Source organism: Nicotiana sylvestris, chromosome 8 (assembly GCF_000393655.2).
Source record: "Nicotiana sylvestris chromosome 8, ASM39365v2, whole genome shotgun sequence".
NCBI classification, from domain to species: Eukaryota; Viridiplantae; Streptophyta; class Magnoliopsida; order Solanales; family Solanaceae; genus Nicotiana; species Nicotiana sylvestris.
Genome location: NC_091064.1, coordinates 39,159,984 through 39,177,319, shown reverse-complemented (window position 1 = coordinate 39,177,319; position 17,336 = coordinate 39,159,984). Strand labels below are relative to the sequence as shown.

The following is a 17,336-nucleotide window of genomic DNA, read 5'->3' as shown; positions in this document are numbered from 1 at the left end:
AGAAATGGTGTTTAAAATAGTTTGCCACAACGTGAACACTTTTGATCTTCAAGTTAACTTATTAATTTGACCAGAGCTGTGGAAAAAAATTTAGTGGAATCAACATTTAAGCCAATCAAATATGAAAAAAGTAAAAAAATATTTTTCAAAAAATATCCGTACCAAACACACCCATAGATTTTTATTTTTTTCCTATAGTTTTGGTTTATTTCTCAAGTTTGTTACCAAATTTTAGGTGCAATTTGTTATTTTTGTCTAATTCAGTTTTGACGTAGTTTTTAGGATTTGATGGTACTTGACTGAAGTATTTAGTTAAATCTTTTTTCCTCACATTTTTTTATGAAATTTAACCGCTAGCTTTTACTAAACATTTAGGCGTATAGGAGATGGACGTACAACAAAAATATTCCATACTCCATGGCTACCATCCGAGCAATTACAAGTTATTCAAAGTGTGCACAATAATGGGATGGAGGAGATGGTCGTGTCAGAATTAATATGTGAGGAGACTCGAACATGGAGCAAAGTGAAGCTGGAGACAATGTTTAATGCACAGGAGATTGAACTAATACAAAAAATACCACTAAGGCCGACCTCACAGCCGGATAAATGGATGTGGTTGTTCGATCCAAAGGGCACAGTCCGTGGAGGTTACATGAGACTTTATGATCAAGTCGGACAAGAAATTGAGGCAAGTCGCCGGCGACTTTGGCAATCATTGTGGCAGCTGCAAACCACACCAAAGATAAAAAAAACTTTATGTGGAGAACGATGAACAACGTGCTCCCAACATGTGATAACTTGACCAGATGACATATGATGAATAATGCAACTTGTCCATTGTGCTGGCAGCACCCCGAAACCATCGAGCACTGGCTCCTTAATTGCATCATGGCTAAGGCATGCTGGCTGCAATCTCACGTGGGATGGACAGAAACAATTTTGAATATGGAGTAGTGGTTTAACAAGCTTAATCATACATTGAACAAGAAGGGGATTGAAGAAGCAATCATGATATGTTGGGAGATTGGAACTATTGAAATGGTGTAATCTGGAACCAAAGAACGAGTATAGTGGATCGCATACTAAATAAAGCTATTAGCTTCATCAATAAATGGCGCCAATTACGCACGCCATATGGTTCACATGGGCAGGATAACGAGGAGAATCGAAAGTGAAAACCCCCGGATAGTTTAGCCCTCAAGTGCAATATTGACGCATCCTTCAACCTTGCAACTGGTGAAGCTGGAGCAGGGATGGTTGTTCGGGATAGGCACGGTGAGTTTTTGAGAGGTAGATCGACATATATAGGGGCAACATTCAGTCCGATGATGGCAGAGGCATTGGCGGTAAAGGAAGCTCTTAGTTAGCTAAAGATTCACTACGAAGACACCAAGATAGAGCTCGAGATGGATAGTCTATTTGTGAAGAATGCATTGGAGAAGGCCGAAGATATTTACTTGTATTTATCTGACGTGATTTTTGATTGTGAAAACATCTTAAAAGGTTTTCAGTTTCTGTCTTTGTCTGTTGTTCGAAGGTCTGCGGATCAGGTTGCTCATGCATTAGCACGAGTGGTTGATTCTATGTCAGGCTCAGTGGAGTGGAATGCTAGCCATCCATCCTTTATTGTAGATGCTTTAAATTTTGATTTGAATAATTAAGATGATGGTTGTTTAAAAAAAACATTTAAAGAAAATCAAAAGTGTTCACCTTTGACAAATTTAAAGTAATATATTTTAAACAGGCCCAAACATAAGAGGCCTTTTTTTATCGGAAAAATGACATTGTGTAGTTGTTCCCAAAATAATAGCCAAAATATATATACTTTTTGTATATATATAAACTTTTGTATGTTATATATAATAAATGGACAAATTTTATATATTTTTGCAGCTACCGTATATAAATAGTTTTGGTCGCGGGCTAAAAGTTTGATGACCTTATATAAAAGTAACCCGATTTCTTGTAGAAATAAATATATGAAAAATCATTTGTCATTTTTTTCCATGTAACAGATTAGATGTCCTTTTGTTTCCTGCATAGTCCCTTGTTTATGAACACTTTGACTCCCGTCTCACTGCTTTAAAGCAATCAAACCCCACACAATAAAGCATTTATCATGGTTAGCTGCAGAAGATATCATTCAAATTTCAAGTAATAACCAAAATAGCAACTTGTCACATGTTACATATATATATATATATATATATATATATATATATATATATATATATATACTAGTCTTAGAGTACGCGCTTTGCGCATGTAGTTTATATTAATAAATATAAATTTTATAAAAATTACATAGATATTTTTACAAAAGTGTCTGAATTATTAAATGAAAATTAAACAAAAAACCAAATTCTTGAAAAAATGATGAACATTAACCACATTTATCTAACTCAATAAAAGAACATATCTACTCTACAAAATACCTTATTATTTGGACTCTCGTTAAGGATAGAATTATCATAATAAAAAGATAGATTCAATCATTATCATGATAAAGAAATTATACATACTAATAAACATCGTTACTTCCGTAGGTCAACAATGATGGGTATATCGTTAGTCGCATATCCCTAATTTGATAATTATTTGTAATTACATGCAATATCTATCCGCTAGATAGATTTATCGACACTATAAAAAATTACGTAACTTATGACAACACTTTTGGAGAGTGTTTTATTAGCAATTTTTTTTAAAAAAAAAAGAATAGTTTGAAATAGCTAATATTTTTAACATTACTCACCTTAAATCTTTAAAAGTTTAGCTAATTTGAAAATAATTGTGAGTTTCTGAGTTTTGCTTTAAGTTTTCATCTCTTGGTATATTGAAGTGGAAGACTTTTAATGTCACCTTAATTATTGTTATTCCATGTGAAATAACAATTCCTTATCTATTCCTGTGAAAATGTACTTAATCAACTTATATAAGTAATATTATTGGGATTACATTCCTAAATATTAAGAGTTCTTATATAGTTCAAATAAGGAAACATTTAATAATCAAAATTTTAGTTAACTTTAGCGTACTAAATATTAAAAATATTAATTTTATCCAATGTAAAATTTATTTTATATGATAAAAAGGTCAACTAATTTTGCATTTAAATTTTGTATTTTTATAATAGTCTGGATTGATTAAAGAAAACAAAATATATTTAGTAGTTTTTAATTTTATTTACCACGTAATTACAATAAAATTAATATACTTTGCTGCAAATACTAAGTGAAGTAAAAAAAATTCTTCTAAAAAAGTACTCATTGATGTTAAAAACTATTTTGTTCATCATGATAAGGTACCGTCATTTTCCAGTTGCCATATAGAAATTACTTCAAAAGAACGGCTACGAAATTTGTACTAATGATCCAAATAATTGACTTCTTAATTATTTATTTAAGGTAAAATTTTAATTACTTTTAAAGTCCTACATTTTAGGTACCTAGTTTAAATAAGTAAAGATTTAATAACCAAAATTCAATGAAATTTTAGGTCCTAAATATTAGGACAATCAAATGACTATTTTGTCTAATATGAATTATATTTTAAAGGGGCAAAAAAGGCGAATGACATTTCGCTAAAGGCCTTCGTGCTTTTAATATAGTATAGATAGATATAGATATGTGTGCCTAAGTGGTCCTGGCTTCTTCTTTTTTAAAATCTTTTTTATCTAAGAAAATTTCTTGTAAATTATATTATATAGTTGTGACTTAAAAAATTTTAATTTAAATTTAAAAGAGAAAATATTGTAAAAAGATATTCAAAAGGATGCGTTATAATTTTTATTATTATGACATTAACAAAACATGGCCCAATCTTTCTTAGTCTTCCCCCTCCCCTCCCCAATGGAATGAGCACGACCAAGGTGCTAATACCACCATTGAGAAGAAAAAGAAACTAATCAAGATGTGCCAAAATACAAGTTACATATTAATTTTATATGGTATCTCTTACAAATCTTATAAATCCATCAAGGTTCGGAGGAATTTTCGTTAGTGGTGGAGGAAAAGAAGCTTGTTCATCACTGCTTCCGGGCGAAGCTGCATCCTCCGCAAGTTCATCTAGCATTTCGTCGTAAGCTTCGTCTACCTCTGGTTATGATTCAGCAAGTCCAAAATTTCTTCGTTCTGAACGGATCCAATCCCTGAAAAGTACTGATTTTTCCAAGCTCTCTGACGCTCTATAATCACCCAGTTGAAGTTTTGCTTGACTAAAAGCGCTCTTCGATGCCACTGTTGAAGCTTGAATGGTTAAAATGTCTCGGGCCATCCTTGAAAGGATCGGAAAGTATTTTTCTTTGTCCTTCCACCATTCCAAAAGATTAAATGAGCCGTCGGGATTCACTTCCTCAAGTCCCCGTGACAAATAAACTTCAAGCTCATTTAGTTGTGAACAATCACTAGTGCTACAACCTTGAGAACCCCTGAACCCGGTCCAAGCAGTAAGTGCTCTTACTCCTGCGGTTCTTTTAGATGATTGAAAACTAGAAGAAGAAGGAGTTGGAACATTTGGTCTAGCATTATCTATTGCAATTTGATAAGCATTATAAATAGTTTGAGCATTTCTTTTAATTGAGACTTGTGCGTCCGAAAGTGTAGACAACTCCTCATCTTCAAGTGCTAAACCATTATAAATAGATTGATACTAATATTGAGGACCTCCTAATTCCATAGTAGGATTTAACAAGGCAACAACACCATAAATAGGGGGAATAGGAAAAAAATAATTTTTAAATTTCTTTCTCATAGAATCAATAGCTTCTTCATAAATTTCTCCACCCTCTGAAAAATAAGCAAACAAATTTGCAAGTTCTGCAAGATAAACTAAATAGTTTGAAATAGTCGGATAATATTGCCCAAAAAAATTATTTGTAGCAACATAAAAATTTTCTAAAAAATCTACAAGCATTTTAACATTAGCTCAATCCGTATTTGTAAGGTGCTCATCATGATCACTTACATGAGCATTAAACATTGAGTTTATGGGGTTTCTATATTCATATGCAACAACTAAACTTTCATACATGTAATTCCATCTAGTTGGACAAGGTTTAGGAACCTTTCTTTCTCTTAGGCAAAATTCATCACATTTTTTACAATATTCTCTAAGTCTACTTCTACGGTTTGAATAAAAAAGCCAGTGAAGAGCCATTTTAACCTTTTTAATTTCAACATTTAATAGTCTCATACCATCACCCACAATTAAATGGTAAATATGACACATACATCTTACATGAAAAATATCACTAAATACATGATTTAGCGTAGTGGTAAGCAAGACTACAACATTAGTATTATTAGTAGCATTATACATTAAAATTGATATTATTTTATCACTAATGCAAAAATATCTACAAATATCCGTAACCGTGCTAGAAATAAACTGTCCTGTATGACGTGAATTAATTATTCTATAAGCTATAATGCGCTTTTGCATTATCCAATCCTCATCAATCCAATGACTTGTAACAATAAGATAATCACCGTCATTACCACTTCTACCAATATCAGTAGTAATAGCAACACGACAATTAATATGTGTAAATAAATAGTGCAAATATTGTTCATATTCATGTTTATATTTATAAATATTGCTCTTTATGGTTGTGTGAGGCCATCCTTTATAAGTAGGATTAAAAATTCTTCTAATATAATGCACAAAGTGAGGGTTATAAGGAAAACTATAATGTAAGCACATAACAGTAACCATTTTTGCTAATTCTTCCCTATCTTTTCTTGGGTCATAATATAAAATACTACCGGTAACAGTGTTAATTTCCGGTTGAAATTGATTTGACCCGGTACTAGGGTCAGGCTGACTAGGTAGACTTGTCTCCCAGGCCGCAACTTTCATTTGATTATATTTAACTTTATCTTGAGGGTGTATCATTATGTGTCTCCTCAAACTCCCCTCCCCCCTCCCTCCTGAGTAACATAGTTAAAAGCTAAATCTTTGCCACAAGTTTTATATTTAGCTTTGTTTTTTCTCTTATTTGAATAAAAAATGGCCAAACAAGAGATGTTTCAGCTCGTTTAGAAGGTTGTCTAGAAAAAGTAGGTGTAGTAACAGGGGTCAACCAGGGCATCATTTGGATTAGTTGGGTTAACTTCAGCAACATGACTAGTGAGTGCATCGTCATCCAGTTGCGTTTCATCTAAATCTATTTCCTGCTCATCTTCTTCATCAATAGTTGGATTACCATAAAGAGAATTCATATATTCATCATCTAAGCGTTCACCACAACCAATATTATCCACATATTGACTCTCAGTAAATTGTAATAAAGTATTATCACTATCAAGAATAGCAGCAGGTGGAGGGCGGGGTATGGGGTTTAGGTAGCGGGGCCCGGAGAATTAGAGGAGGAATAGATTGGCCACTAGATTCACCACTCTTGGATTTTTCCTTATTTTTATTAATTATTTTTTAAGGAATAGGCCATCTTAATTATAATTATACAATGTAAATAAAACAAACAAAACTATAATATTAAAACCAAAGAGTTGGAATGAGTTTACCGAATTGACGAACAACTTGTTAAAAATCAATTATCGTTGAAGACTTGAAGACTATAATTTACCAACTTCACAATTTTTCACACAAATTGCAACAATAAAGTAACCAATTATAGAAGAAAATTAGAGAGAGATTGATGATTTTGTGAGAAAAATGAAAGAATGAGGGGGTATTTATAGATAAAAATAGGAAAAAGTGTAATTATAAAAAGTTTGGGATTAAAACAAAGTTTGGAGGGGGGAGGGTTAAATGGCTATTTTGCAAAGCCCAAACGGGTATTTTTTCAGGCCCAATGATCATATTTTAAATGAGGCAATGGTCAAATTTTTTTTGGATTTTTTTTTTAAATTTAGCCGTTGGGCCTGTTTGAGTCTGTTTGGGACCGGTTAGGACCAGTTGAACCGGCCCACTTAGGACCCGGTCCTAGGCCCAAACGGTCCGATCCTAATGGTATTTTTGGCTTAATCGGCCCACTTAGCAGGCCCACCCCTTATCCCGGTACTATCCGGTTAGGCCCAGTACCCTAATGGGCTCACGGTCCTGGGTCGATCCCGAGCCGAACCGGTCCACTTGCCAGCCTTATGTTGAAACATCCATAGGAGTACACCAACATAATATAAGCCTAACCCTGACGAGATAGTGATAAGGATAAGAAAAGACACCCACTATACAAACCTATGCAGTTATAAAATGAGGAAGAATAATGGTGATATAGCAATTAAGGTAACGAAGGAAAATATCAAGTAAGATAGCAAAATAGATAACAAGAAAGAAAACAAGTGTAATAGCAATAAGTAATAACACGAGGAATAATGGAAGAAGCAACTAAGGAATACAATGACTATAATTTCAAAATAACATCAAACAAGCCTTTCACAACAACTTAAATCCAAGAAATTGACTATGTAACAATGATATAACGTAACCAAGTTCTCAATACGCATAGTAAAAAGCAAGGAATAAGAGATATCAAATAAATGGCACGACATCATTGTTCCTGCTTTTACTCTCATCCTCACAAGCACAGGAACACCCTTCGTGCATATCACTCTTCCTACCAGCACGAAAACACCTTTTGTGTAATAGTAATAATAAAAAGAAGTACGAAAATATCCTTGGTGCATAATCACTCTTTCGCATAAGTATGGAAATACCCTTTGTGCAAAATTCATACTTCTTCACCAAACATAAGCATATAAGCAGTACCAAGCAAGGTGGAAAGAATAAGCAATAGTAAGAAGAGTGATTGAACATAATTCGCCATATGAAAAACAATCCTCACTTTTTCACCAATAGCCAAATCAACATTTTATTAGTCTTACTGCCAATATTCTAACAAGCTCAACACAACTATTAACATGATAAGAACAATCAAAGAGTTTCACAATATAGGAAGACATAATACATAAAGCAACAAGACATAAGTAAGATAGTTCTACCCGCATGCTTAACCCTTAACAACTGAATATACACTCGCCAATTTGCATATACGTCACCCAACATGTATAGCACATAGCAAATAGACACAATTTTATCCTAATTCCCTCAAAATCAAGGTTAACCAAGACACTTACCTTTTTTGAAACCGAATCAACAATCCAACACAAGTTTTCCTTTAGAACAAGCCTTCAAATCACTCAAATCTAGTAAAATAATGCCCAATAAGTCAAAAATAAGCTTTAGAAATTATCCTAGTATAAAAAAAGTTCGATCTTTGACATATTTGAAAAAAATAACAAAAGTCAACCCGAGCAAATCAAGATCAAATCCCGATTACACATTCACCTCTAAGTCCAAATATGTGTTTTGCATTAAGATTAGACCTCAAATCGAGGTCCCAATCCCCAAAGTTAGCCCTAATAAGGTTTTTCCCCAAAAAATCCAAATTCTACACTAGAATATACTAGATTTAGGAATGAAAATCTATGGGAATTCATGAAAACAAGTCAAAACTAAGTAAAAATTACTAACTTTAGAAATTGGGATGAAAATCCTCTCAAAAATCTCCTCAATCCGTGATCTAGGTCTGAAAAATAGTTAAAAAAGGGCTAAAATCCTGATTTTCAGCCCTTTATATACCTGGGCGTCAGGTGTTCTTTGTGTTCGCAAAAGTCAATGGTCGACTGACCATTGCATTTGTGAAGGCCTGCTCGTGTTCTTGAAATCTGTCGCCCCTTCCCCCCCACTCAAATCCTCCACATTCGTGATCCTGTTGTCGAATTCCCGATGAAAAAAGGTCCACCAGCTACCAAGCGCCCAAGCCTACCCATTCGCGGATCAGCAGTTGCGTTTGAGAAGGCCAAATCCACCCAGGCCATCGCGTTCGCATGGAGTAAAACCTTTCCGACCCAAATAACCCTTCGCGAATGCAAGACAAGCTCCGCGATCGCGATGCGAACCACAACAGCAACACATCAACTGCTACAACTTGTACAAGAATGGCTAGAAACCATCTCAAAACTCACCCGGGCCCCTCAGGGCCAACAACAAACATTCATGCAAGTATATAAATCTCATACGAACTTGCTAGTAATATCAAAACATAAAAATAACATATACAATAAAGAATCAAGCATAAAAACTCGAAGATTTCAAAGTTCATAAACTTATTTTTGTCTATTTTTTCGCAATAAGTGCTAAAACGGCCTCAGGTCACTCGGGACCCCAACCAAACATGCGTACAAATCCAAAATCATCATACGACCTATCAGAATCATCAAAATATTGATTTGAGATTGTTTACCAAGATTTTTGAGCACGATCAACTCTAACAACCTTTAAGTCTTAAAAATTTTCTTTGAAAAATTACGTCTAAACTTTCTGGAAATCAAAATAGGCCACACACACAAGTCATATATCATCATATTAAGCTATTCAAAGTCTTAAAGAACAGAATGGAAAGTTAGAACTCAAAATGACCTATCGGATCATTACACTTAAGGCCCTACCTGAGCCAAACAAATGTTGTACTTTCTGCACATCTCCTTGATGACTTTGTCAATGAAGAGCTTGAATTCGACGGTGAAAGCATAGATGTACACATAGGAAAAGCAATCACAATGTTCAGACATAATAAGATTGCTCTTCTAGACATAATAAATAAGTACACTATCTCCCATTTGCAATTCGCTTAGATAGAAGGAAGGTCATCTAGCCGTATCTAGGAAGCAAACTCACCCACCGACATATTACTATCCCTGGATCGGATTGCTTCTCATTACTTCGAAGAGTATAATTTTCTGAGAATCCCAACTTATTGAGGACTATATCTGACACAACCAGATCCCAGTTGTCTTTCTTGTTCTTGGAAAAAGGCTTGCTGGAAGAGGCTTTTTCTTTCCTTACCAGTGTTGTTTCCTCCCCCTCCTCCATTTTGTTGGTGGCAGCTACCACAAATTACCTTTTGATGGCATAAGAGTCAGATGGTCATAGAAGGCTTGAGGGCCGGAACCGTTGAGGTTTGCCTACGTATCTCACATCCGGTGAGAATCAGACCTGCGTAGTTCGGTAAGTTTTGACGGAACAGAAATTGACTTATTTTGAGATGACTTTTTCTCTTCTTTTTTTTTTCAAAATTTCGGCAGAGTTTCAGGATATTTCAAATACCTACCTCTCGCTCTCTTTTCTCTTTTATTCTTTTTTTCTTCTTTTTTTTTTGATTTTTTTCCTCTTTTTTTTCATTTTCTTTCCCTATTCTAGAAGCCAGTCAACATGCAAGCCGAAACAGACAGATACGCAAGTAGTACGTAAAATGCATCAGGATGGTCTTTTAATTTTGGTACACTTGTCCTAGACGGACCCAATCCCTGTGTTGAGTCCCCAAAGTCAAATGCACGTGATGCAAACAAGCGTTCCTACTAGGGATCCGGCATGAGACTATGTTATTCTAGGTTTAAAACCTGGGTGTATTATTTTAGACCTGGTTTACCCCGAGCGGACAACTCGAGCCCGGGGGGGGGGGCAACGTATCGGTAACCAAAAGGACATTCGGCTTTGTAACTGATCCGATCCTCATTCTAAATTAGGGTATGACACTAACAGAAAAGAAGTTACGCCAGCGTGCACTTCCCAGGAGATTAGAAGAGAAGGGTTTCGCAGCAGTTTATAAACAGTTCAAATTATATCTAAGCGGTAAAAAGCTACATTTAGCACATTAGGCCCAAACACGTAAAAAAATCAGATAATAAACAAAAGCCAACTATAACAGTTATTCTAAGCTCGAATTCTGAACCCTGAACTAGAAGTTCTGGGTTTTTTTCCCCAGCAGAGTCACCAGAGCTATCACACCTTCTTTTTCTACCCAGAAGGGTATAGGGGAGTTTTTCCAATTAAAGTGACAATTATCGAAACGAGATTATTTATTCAAATTCAGAGTCGCCCTTGGGATAATTTATGGTGTCCCAAGTCACCAGTTTAAAATCACGAATCGAGGAATTTTGACTCTGTTTTACTGTCCGCGAAATACAGAGATTCGGGTAAGGAATTCTATTAACCCGGGAGAAGGTGTTAGGCATTCCCGGGTTCCATGGTTTTCGCAGGGTCGCTCAACTATTAATAATTGGCCTAATTATCTGACTTATTACATGTTTTAAACCTATTGTGCATTTTTAGCCTTTGGCTGCTTTTAATTATTTAAGGAGTTATGTTCTGGAACAAGTTACGATTGTCGTACACTTGTCGTTTTGGTACACATTGCCAATCGCGTCACGGGAACCGTACCCACGATCTACAACGTGTTTAATTTATTAACATTATTAATTGGTGTGGCCAGGTCACATAAATGTACCCCCGTTGAAATTATGTATCACAAACTACGTCACGGGAACCGTACCCGTAGCTATGATAATTTTATTATAACACGCCTAAAGCAAATAGCACATTTGAATTATTTTTCTAATCTTTAAGATTGTTGAGATGCCAAAGTTATGAACAAGATATTATTGGGGAAAATAGGCTAGCTAACATGATCTATTACTTGGCTAGATTCCTTATGGTCCAAAACCCGCCTTATGGCTCATTCTTATTCCTTGCCAAGAAAAAAACAACTCCAATTTTTTTCTATCTACCCAATTAAAAGCACTTATTCAAGAACCAAGACTACATACATCATAATCGAAATAAAACTAATTAAAACAATTAAATGAAAACTACGACATGCTACTCAAACAACATAGAATCACAAATCAACCAACACACGCATCAAGCTATCATAGCACAATGAAATGATAATGAAAATTGAGAAATGGACCTTTTATTGATGAACAAAGCTGAAAATTGCACATCAATCTGGCTAAACAAAGCAACAATCCTTGAACCGAAATACCGAAATTGCGAACCTAAACCTCGAATCGACACCGGAAAGCTCGAAACCCAAATCGACCTCAGATAAACTAGAACCTCCAAATATCTGACAAAGCAGACCATCCCTCGACATTTGTGCTCTTTAAAATCAGGTCAAGGGCATGAACAAGGGACTTAATTCCATTCGTCCATGGATTGTATATGTTCCTCCACCCATTTGCCCAAAACAATGTCCAGCTCCAAATACCCTTTTTGTTTACTACGGTAAATAAGCCTGTTAAATAAACGTCTCTTCTCTAAAGGTAAGGTGCAGAAAATCAAATGCATGTATAAAAAACTCCATTCCACATCTCACAATTTCAAAAATCTGTGTGATTAATCATAAGCAAAGTAAAATATCAATCTTAAGTTCAAATGACCCTATATCATAAAATCTTTTTCTTTCCCATGTCTGCCGCTAATTTTTGTACCAAAAAAATAACATCTTTTTTAATCCACTCAACATGAAATAAGAAAAGAGATCCAGTAGAATATAGCCCTTATATTTTCCAATTCAGACACTTTAAAGTGTCAAATTTATGACCCCAACACTTATTTGAGCACCAGAAGGTAAGAAGCGGAAGATTTAGCTGGTTTTATTTTAGCAGCAGCCGTTTTTTCTTAGAGTTAGAGTCTAGGTCTTAGGTCTAGATTTTAGGTATTATTTTATAGGGGTAGGAATTAGGTTAGGTCAAATGGGGAGTCAGTATGGGCTCAATATTTTGGGCTATCCCAAATTGGGCCTTTTTAATTAAGACCAAACAAAATTAGCCCCATATTTCATACTCTTTCTTCTATAACAAGACTAAAAATACTGCACCATTTATTAATTAATTTTACTTAAGTAAAATAATTATTAAAATAAAACTATCCGTATGGAAAAATCATTGTAAAATTAAAATAATATTCCTGAAACTATTTTTGTATTTTTGTATTTTATGTAAGGTAGACAAATTAAAAGTAACTAGATAATAAGAGAAAAATATTTTTGTAATTTTTATTTTTGTGATAAAATAAAGTAAAGAGAGCAATACTAAACCTAAACTAAATATTTACGCTAAAATGTGTAAAATTTTGGGGAGGGTCAAAAATTACATGTCTACACGCGTGACCTATTTTCAAGATAATTTCTTAATTAAAAAAGGCAAATGCACATAGGTTCTAAAAGTAAGTAATTAGACCATTTGATTAAGCCAAGTATGATCAAAGAGACCGTGCTGAAACCACGGGACTCGGAAATGCCCAACCCCTTCTCCCGGTTTAACAAAATTCCTTACCCGAATTTCTATGTTCGCAGACCGTAAATAGAGTCAAACTTTCTCAATTCGGGATTTTAAACTGGTGACTTGGGATACCATAAACTATCCCAAGTGGCGACTCTGATTTAATATAAATAATCCTGTTTCGATTGTCACTTAAATTGAAAAGAGCTCTCTTATATCCTCCTTCTCAGGAGTAGTAAAAAGGAGGTGTGACAGCTCTGGTGACTCTGCTGGGGATAATAACCCAGAACTTCTGGTTCAGGGTTCAAGAATTCAAGCTTGTTAATATGATCTATGCTTGGGTTTATTGTTTGTTGATATTATTGTATTTGTGAACCTAATGTGCTAACTGCCCCTTATTTACTGCTTTGATATTATTTGAATTGTATTTAAATGCCTACTTACGCCTCCCTTTTGAGCCTTCAAAAAAATGGTGCACACGTTCGCGTGTCCCACTTTTTCTATTAGAAGTTATACCAAATAGAACGAGGTTGGGCCAACAACAAGGCCGAGTAGACTTTCGTGCTCTCGGTACGTTGCCCCCTCTTCGGCTCGAGTTGTCCGTTCGGGTAAACCAGGTCAAGAACACAACCCCAGGTTTAAACTTAAAATAACATAACCTCATGCCGGATCCCTAGTAGAAATGTTTGTTTGCATCACGTGCATTTGACTTTGGGGACTCAACACAGGAGTTGGGTCCGTCTAGGACAAGTGTACCCAAAATAACAGACTATCTTGATACATCTTATGTGCTATATGTTACATTTGTCAAGGGTAAAAGGGTCATTTGGCGGACCAATGATGGCTGAGGGTAAATGAGAAAGAAAAGAGGGTGAAGTGTGAAATTAAAGCAAGTAGGGCCTAGTTATATTTTTCTTTCACATTTTTTAAAGAAAAAGACCAAAAAAAAAAAATGAAAAATCCATAAAGATTTTGCACTTTCCCATCATTTTCCAAAAATCAAAAAAATAAAAAAAGGGGAAAAGAAAATCCAAAAATAGTAGAAAGAAAATAATACCTTGACATAGTTGTTGTAGAACCCAGTAGCAGATGGAACCTACCTGCAGTTCATCTATTAGATACCTGAACCAGATTTGTTTTACTACTGAATTGAGAGAATAAGGATGGGTGTGGCTCTCATACTATGTGAAGATATGAAACTGGGCCTAACTCAATTTCAAAAGCTAACTCAAGATGGAAGGATTGTCCAAGACTATCAAGTCATTCCTCAACCAATGTGGGACTTAACACCCACTCTAACATCAACATACTAAAATCTGCTTCATCAGGAAGTTAAAAGCTCTATACAAGTAGTAACCTAAGATCAATACATTGCCTAACCTGGAAATATAGAAGTGTTTCAACGAGGCAACAAACAAAGACTGCTTTGCACATTGACTTAATTGTTTCTCTTTGAGCCTAACAACTCCCATCTAAAAGAAATCTCGACTTTAACATAATACACCTTGTCTTGCCTAGATCTGCCATATTTTCGATCATACAACTGTATATTTACATAAAAGAGTAGATGCATAATTGCTTCGCATCAATCGCGGAGATAAATGACAGTGTTTCCTAATCTTGTGTCTCATCTTCAGTATCATGCAAAAGAACACCTCGGACTCTGGCCCTACGATGCGCTGGTACCACACGGTTAGTCACCTTTGTAGAGGGAGGTTGTGCTACTTGCTTATCTGGAGACTCCAGTGAGCTACAGACGGTTGCAATATTTGAGGCTGTTTTCTCAGTAATCTTCTGCAATTTCTGTCTTTTTGAATACCGACCAGTTTCATTCTTTTCCTGCTTTTCTTCTAACAAAACATTTGTCAACTCAGAGCATTGTTTTTGTTCAGTTTTAAGCAAATTATGTACATTTGTAAAGGTTTTGTAGAGCTCCAGAGAAATATTTGCCATTGCCTCAGTTGCTGAAGTATCCACAAGTTTACTAAGTGATATAGCGATTCTTGGCATCCCCTTTGCTTTTTGAGCAACCAATTTTGCATGTGCAGCACCTCCAAGTTTTGAGTGTCCATCCATGACAAGCTTCACATCTTCAGACTTTACGGAAGCTATAAGGTAATCTACAAAGTCAGACCAAGAGCCTCCTATACCAGTTCTGTCCCTCATATCTTCAAGCTCCTGGGCAGACTTCAAAGAGTCCCATGTATTTGAATGGAAGTCAGTGGCACAGACACGAAGAGTAGAAGGATCACTTGGCAACCCGTGAACATGAAAGAGGAAAGGCTTCAATGGGGTTTTGTGAGGGGCTGACCACTTTGCATTTACCCTCCCAAAAATTGGTTCCATTTCATCAAACCCCATCTCCAAATTCCTCTCTGAAGAAGAGAAGCTTCAAAAACCAGAATGGTCAAAAAGAGAGGAGTGTCGGAGAAGAAAAAAGCGTCAGGTGAGAAGTAGAGCTCTCGTTTGCTTTTACACCTAGCAAGAGACCAAGAGTAAAAGCCAATAAAATTCATATCTTCACAAAGATATAGCAGGAAAGTATTAAACTTACGAAAAGCTAAAAACAAAAATCATAAGCAAAGAGAACTGATGTGAGAAATATCCAACTTTTTCTGACTTTTGGAAGTAGCAAACAAAGAGTATGCAATAGTCAGTGATTTCGAAAAGAGGAGTAGAAGAGGAATAAATGTGAGTTCCCTGCTTTTCTTTGATATACACTAGCCCCGTTGATATACATAACCCTTGAATCCACTTTGTCACCTCATTGCTTAATAAAAAATCCTAAGATCTCCTATTCTAAATTGGGTAAGAACCAAAATTTCTAGTTGGTGCACACTCAAGACTTCGAATCAGTTGCTGATTGCCGATTTGAATCTAACACTTATTCACCCTAACCAAGTCAAAAGGAAGCATACCAATCATTCATAGGTAACTAATCACATCGTACTTACATCCTAAATAAGCTCAGACAGGAATTCTCACCAAGTTAAATGACCTGTTCAACACAACCAATTGAGGATGGGAGGAAGTTCTCTTTGATGCCTCATCTGTACTCATCGTGTTCTCAAACCACCTACATAAAAGCAACCAAGACTGCGCCAATCCCGAAGTATAACTGCCTAACCAGGAAAACAGAAAGGAAACCTTATGAGGTAAGCTATGAAACTGACTACCCAAAAATCAAATTCACAATGGTTTCCTAATTTCAGTCACCCAAGGAATCAAGGATTACTTCACTTTTAAAGCATGATATAAAAAGAAAGAAAGCATTGTTTTCCTTTCCCCCACTCCTCATGTCCTCAAACATTTTCGTGCAAAAAGAAAGACAAAAGGAAGAAACCCCCTAAAACAAAAGGAGGAGAATATTCTCCATACTATTGTCTATTGTAACCGATTGCTTTCAAGAAAATGGAGTAAGGGCCACAAGCGCGGGGGGGGGGGGGGGGATCATCCACTTTTCCATCTGCACACAACCATAACCTACTTTAGTCGTCATAACCAACCTGGTCTACATTTTGGTTATAGCCATAAAACTGCACATTCAATAGAACACTCATTTTCATAATTCTAGAAGCTATTGAAACATCTTATCACATCACGCAAACCCATCATGCATAAGTTGATACATTTAGCTATATTAGTCAGTGTTTTTGAAAGCGGAAAAAAGCGACAAGGTTTTTAGGGCTTGAAACAAAAAGCGAGAAGTGAAGCACACGCTTCTGTAACGTGAAGGGAACAATTTAATTAACAAACAAAAAGTACCATACATATATGAATTTAGTACTATAATAATCAAATTTTAATCAAACTAACTAATTTCAATATTAAAATATAAAATAGTGCCAATATTAACCCAACTTTAAAAGTTGAGATCCAAACTATCAATCTATTTGTGTTGGGATCACTTTGCACATTATTGTTTGAAGCACAGCAATATTCAAAGCACATTGCCTAGACCATGAACTGGTGACCCCTCGCTCCACTCGGCTTCATCGCTTTAAGAGACGAAGCTATCAATCCTCTTTTATCATCCATGCAATGCATCTACAGCTTCTATACTCATCATGCGTGTTTACCTACAACGGTATTGAAGTGAGTTAGACATGGCCAGAAAATACTTTAGCTAGTTTTACCTGAAGGTGATTTTCATAGCCAATTGATGAGGTATCATGTTCTCAATTGGGCTTCAATAGCCCCAGCTTCACCCTATTTCTTTCAAAATGTTCCCTACTCAATGCTTTGGTG

General features: G+C 35.5%; 1 protein-coding gene across 2 annotated transcripts; it reads right to left on the bottom strand.

Annotated features, from left to right (window-relative positions):
• Window positions 1–14,397: 14,397 nt before the first annotated feature.
• LOC104236772 (uncharacterized) lies at window positions 14,398–16,416 on the bottom strand. 2 transcript variants are annotated; one of them, XM_070153254.1, is made up of 2 exons: window positions 15,643–16,416; window positions 14,398–15,566 (listed from the first exon to the last, which is right to left on the bottom strand). In XM_070153254.1, the coding sequence occupies exon 2, from the start codon at window positions 15,447–15,449 to the stop codon at window positions 14,703–14,705; it is 747 nt and encodes a 248-aa protein (XP_070009355.1). In that variant the 5' UTR covers window positions 15,450–15,566; window positions 15,643–16,416; the 3' UTR covers window positions 14,398–14,702. The 2 variants fall into 2 exon arrangements, with proteins under 2 accessions (XP_070009355.1, XP_009789082.1); XM_009790780.2 differs by having other exon boundaries at window positions 16,074–16,416.
• Between the last annotated feature and the right edge of the window lie 920 nt (window positions 16,417–17,336).

Coding starts and splice junctions, on each gene's coding strand:
- LOC104236772 (XM_070153254.1), bottom strand. CDS start 15,449: ATGGGGTTTGATGAAATGGAACCAATTTTTGGGAGGGTAAATGCAAAG.